The sequence below is a fragment of the Tuber melanosporum genome (assembly GCF_000151645.1).
Source record: "Tuber melanosporum whole genome shotgun sequence assembly, scaffold_126, strain Mel28".
NCBI lineage: Eukaryota > Fungi > Ascomycota > Pezizomycetes > Pezizales > Tuberaceae > Tuber > Tuber melanosporum.
This window is the reverse complement of record NW_003298784.1, coordinates 247,325-252,625: the sequence shown is the minus strand read 5'-3', so window position 1 is coordinate 252,625 and position 5,301 is coordinate 247,325. Positions and strand designations below refer to the sequence as shown.

The 5,301-nt window shown below is 50.9% G+C and overlaps 1 protein-coding gene; it reads right to left on the bottom strand.

The window, feature by feature from the left end:
* Window positions 1-1,508: 1,508 nt before the first annotated feature.
* Window positions 1,509-5,085, bottom strand: GSTUM_00002283001 (uncharacterized protein). XM_002836041.2 has 4 exons: window positions 4,503-5,085; window positions 3,293-4,395; window positions 2,816-3,238; window positions 1,509-2,755 (listed from the first exon to the last, which is right to left on the bottom strand). Exons 1-4 carry the CDS (start codon window positions 4,704-4,706, stop codon window positions 1,732-1,734), a joined length of 2,754 nt encoding a protein of 917 aa, XP_002836087.1. The 5' UTR covers window positions 4,707-5,085; the 3' UTR covers window positions 1,509-1,731.
* Window positions 5,086-5,301: the final 216 nt, after the last annotated feature.

The window sequence follows — 5,301 nt, the reverse complement described above, 5'->3', positions numbered from 1 at the left end:
CATAGAATACTGGCACACAACACGCGTGTGTTTTGGTGGAGAGTTCGGTCGGGTATTATGAAATTCTCCGGCACTGAACACATCGACGTTTCATCACCAGTGCTCATCCGTGATTCTTATGCGCACAGTGGAAAAACTAACCCAAGTTACAACATTATCACTGCCATTCCAACATCCATATCTCCGAGTTCTACCAAACCCCACAAACGGAACCGGAGCAAAGCCGGCAAAGAATGACTATACAGTACAGGCAAGTAATACCGCCGCGACCCGAGAAGAAAATAGCAGTATCCCACACCCAGCGCACCCCACCACGCACCCGCAGTATCAGCAGCAACCATTCAGTGCCCGAGCGCACCAATTCCCCCTCCGCCGAAACCCAAGGAGTTCATCCTCAAGAGTGGCAAACCCTGCAGCGAAACTCTCCACCCATCCAAGCTCAAGAATAACACCGCACAAACGGAGTAAAATAAACAAATAAAACGGGCAGGTGGTGCGGATGGATAGATCCAGCCGAGCACCCCCGGATAAAAATTACGGTGCATGTGCCGGCGTCGAATCCGTCCCGCCGTCAGCCGCCATAGTAGGCTCGCCCCCGGGAGTGGTATTGCGCGGTCGATCTACATTGCTTCGGGGGTTGAAGGATTGACTGGGCATGATTAAAGGGGGAGGGAGGGAGGATCTATTATACCCGTGCGGAAGGAAGGTTCAGTCTGATCGGGAAAATAGGGGGAGGGGCGACGAGGTTCGGGGTATGATACACCACCGGATCAGACACAGGCGCTGTCATATTTTCCCCCCTCAATTCATCCCACAGCATATGCTCTATTACTCTACAATATAATTTGATTTATCATATATGCTGTAAGAAAAATATAAAACCCTGCTATAATGTATTGAAAAAAAAAAAATAAAGATGTTATGAAAAGCAGGAATACCTCTACCATCATATACCCATTAATCAATCCGACAGTATATGTTGAAACTACTGGTATGAGTTGATGATTGAATACCTGAGCGAACATCAGTTTACCTACCAAAATATTTCTCAAGGTTTTCACCATATTTTTATACAAGTATGACTCGTATTTTTTTCTCTACATATCCTGTAATATGACCCCCATTCTATCTAGTATAAGGTGGTATAATTCCCCATATCACTCTTTAAACAAATGACAGACCCGAATTTGGTCCAGCAGTGTATGGTAGCTACGTTGGACACTTGGTTTGCACGCGGGTGGGTAGTAAGTAGGTGGGTGAAGGTCTGGTGAGTGGTGGCGTTCAGCGAGAAGGTGACGGTTACGAGTGAGTGCTAGGCCTGCGGATGCCTGAGGGGATGTGGTGGTTATTTGCGCGGTATCATACCTCGGTGTAAATAGGTAGCCAACTGAGAGTGTTCTCTCCAATCCTGACCTGTATAGTCTGGTCATTCTCTATTCCACGATTCCAGTTCAACAAACATCGAGTGATACTCCATGACCGCGCACGTTAACCATCAGAAATCACCCTGGAAGAAAATATTAAAAACGCTAGACACGTCGTGAATAAATAAGCTGAGAATACACTTATCGACATTAAGCAAAAAAGTTTCATCTAACACAATACAAAACCACAAGATCCAGTACACTCAGCATGACCACCTTTGCTCCCTCGCCCTTTCCCTCTCTTTTCCCTCCCCACTCCTTTGGGATATGAAACGCAACTGCCTACTTCTCTCCGTTCCTTCGCGCTTCACTCCTCCCCGTCGTCAAACCCTCCTGCCCCCGGCCCGCCAAACCCTCCCACCGTCCCCTGCACCGCCGCGCCCGACCCACCAGCCCCAGGCCAAGCCGGCGTGTCAACCGCCATCTCATTCGCAAGTTCGGTAGTATCCCGCCACCACCAGTTCTCGCACTGGTCCAAAAGCCCCTGGTCAATGCCGAATTCCGGCAAGAGTTCACTCCCCGGGGTCCCGGCGGAAGCACAGCTGCTAGGGGATAACGGGGCGGTCGTAGGAAGGTATTGCGGGTTCGAGGGTGGGGAGGTGTAGTACGTGAGTTGTGGATGGTCGGGGTAGTAACGGGTCGGGAAGGCTTGGGGCGATGATTGGGGAATTGGCGGTGGAGGCGGCAGAGGCGGGGATTGTGCTGGGAATGATTTGCGGTGCGGCAGGGGCGGGGAAGCTGATGGGTGGGGGCGGGAGGGTAAAGATGTGAGCTGAGCAGCTTGGGTTAAGTCAGATACACTGGTGCTAGTAATTGGCGCTGTCGTTACTGGCTTTGGCAGCGGCGTTGGATCTTCAAGACCTTGTTTGATGGTGGTTGCGGCTCTGAGGACTTTGTCAACCTGGGCACCGAGACCGAAGCGTTTCCCTTCCTTCCAGCACCGTTTCAGAACACCCTCTGCTTCTTCTGGTAGCTCGATTCCTCGCCGCTTGACGAATACCCCCACAATAACCAGCGCTCTCTTTGCAACGAGCCAGCATTCTCCAATCTCCTCGAGGCTTTTCAGACCCTGCACGATATCCCGCTTGGCAGCCTTTTGTTGAAGGTTGAGAAGGTGTACGGTACAAGCTGAGTGGATAAAGTACCCAGCGACATTACAAATTTGCCGGAGACCATATCGGCGTTTGTAAAAGCGTAGATATTTCGAAATCATTGTTGCTGCGGCAAGACATGCCTTCCGGGGGTCCAAATGGGAAAGTGTGCTATTCGTCGCTGCAGATGACTTCAGGAACGGCCGGAAAAGGTGAATGTACAATGTTTGGTGGAACATGCTAGCAAACTTCAGCTCCTCGCCTAAGTGACATATATATCAGGAGGGATGGGATAATTACTGCATTAGAAGTACGCTCGGAAGGCTGCCTTCCTTAGCTTCAAGTTCAGTCGGAAGCTTCTTCCGCCAATCTTCCAATCTCGCAAAAAGCTCGCCGAGCTTCTTAAATTCAGCCTGGACCCCATTCTTCCCCGCTTGTTGAATACGGTTGATTGTCGTTGCGGCGAATTCCACCACGCCACTATTCGAACCAGGGGCTGAATCGTAGAAGCTCAAGAGCACGTCGTTGCTGATTTCACACAACATTGATATCCGTAAAGATACCGCCCTGATCCGGGAGGGCTGCGGATTAATCGTTGAGACCCCCGAATCGGTGTACGGAAGCCAATTGTCCGAATCTTCACTTGGGAATACGTCCGGTTTTGGCACAGTAACCATTGACGATGGGAGTTGTGGCATACGACCCATGTAATTGCTCCAGCATCTAGCCATTGCGTCAGCTAAGCTAATCCCATTCCCCGGGTACGAGAGTACACACTTGTCAAACAGATAACACCCCCAGAACGTAACCCTTCTAGCATCAAGCTCCTCGTCGCTTATCCCCGATCCCAAACCCACCCCGTCCTTCAAGGAACTGGGGTCAAGATGCAACCCAAGATCCATCGCCATCCGAAAGCTCATCCCAGAGTATACCCAGCCCCTCGCCTCTCTTCCGCAACCAGCCTCGCGAACACTCATCAGAGCTAGCGCCTGTACCGTTGTTAACCGGGGAACCTCGTGCTCATCGTTTTCAAGAATCATCCTCTTTGCTTCCTTGAAAAAGTGATCTCCAGCTGTAGCCGGGTCATTGTGGTTCGCCCGAGATCCAACAACACACGTAAAGTGGCAACCGAGGGTTAGAATCGCATTCACTAGGAGTGAAGTGCAGTATTTTATACCGGATGGTCGGGATTGATTCTTCCCCTGGAGAAACTCTTTGTAGAATAGATCTTTGCTTAGAGTTGTAAAATAGGGGTAGTGCCAGGCGAAGTACATCCGGACAAGATGATTTATCAATGCCGGGTCCTGTGTCACCGTAGTCCATGTCGTTATCGGGTCTTTCTCACCAATATCTATGCTCCTGCCAATCGCGGATTTGTTTCTCCCTTCAATCTCACTCTGTTCGTCCTCTTCCGTTGAATATGATGTTGGCGTCACGAACAACAGATTCGACGTTGCTCCAATAAATCTCACTTGACCATCCTCAACCCTTAGTCGACCCATCTTCCCGCTGAGTTCCGCCTCCAGACTGATGGGCCGATCTCCACCGGTCTCCGCGTCTCGTTGGTGCCCATTCGCCGCCGTGCCATCCGGCGATGCCTCGTCCGGGTCTGCATTTGCATTCTGCTCCGCGATTATCCCCTCAACAAGATCCTCAAGCGAGTCACACGTTCGAATTTGCTTGACCAAATCAAACACCTTATCCTCGGGGTAATTCAGAATCGCCTCGACCAAAGTGTGCAATGTGGTATTTTGAGTCTTCAGATTGTCAATGTCCTGCTTATACACCCCCTTTCGCCGATGATCCGAGTTGGGATCGTAGACACATTCGGTGTGGTAGACGGACGCGCATGCCGCACAAGCTGGTGTATTCCCATCACACTTTCCAACCCGTTAAAAATCTCTGAGGAAAAAGGCAAAGCGAGCGGGCAGGGTGGGATAAAAAGGGGCGAAAGAGAGGCTAGACAGGAAGGACAATTCAAACCAACCTTTGACTTGCGACGCCGACAAGCGATGCATGCATTACTGACACAGCGTCTTTTCAGAGGCCTCGAGGATTCCCCCAGTTTATCTCTTCGTCCAGGACCACCACCACCACCACTACTTGGACCATTCGCACTCGCGCCGACGCCAGGGGAAGAGGGACGGCTGCTATTTCTGGTATCGGCTGGTCCAAAGGTAACGCCTGCCATGTTTTGTGCGGTTGGTTTGGAGACCGGGTTCACAGGAGGATTGTAGGATGGGAAGGAGACTTTCTCCGGAGCTGCGTTCCCGGGGCCTTTTTCCCCTCGAGTGTGTCGCTATCTCGGGTCAGCTGGTTACTGGGCGGGGGAGGGGTGTAAAAAGGCTCCTTCTGATGGGCTTCCGCAAGTCTAAACCACCCGATGAAGTAGCAAGGCCCTTCAGGGGCATGAAATGGCAGTATGGGATGTCTGCAGCACCCTGTAGCTACCGTAAGAGTCAAGGTCTGATGCCGGTAGAAGGCGTGATCGAGACCTAAGCAGCGAGGAAGCAAGGAGAAAAATACCGTATCGTACAACGCCGGGAGAAGTACTAGTACAGTAAAGTACAGAGTCCAGGATAGGCCAAATTGGAAGGAAGGGCTGAGAGCAGGGCGGAGAGTTCTTCCAGGCGATGCTTGAAATCTAATTTTTTTTTTTTTTTTTTTTTTTTCCCACATTTTTCTTTCTTCCGCACCAATCGGCGCACTGGAGGTTATCGATACATACTAACCGATTTGAAAGGTATGCGAACACCTTGGCACCCTTGCTCCATGTTCAGCGCCAA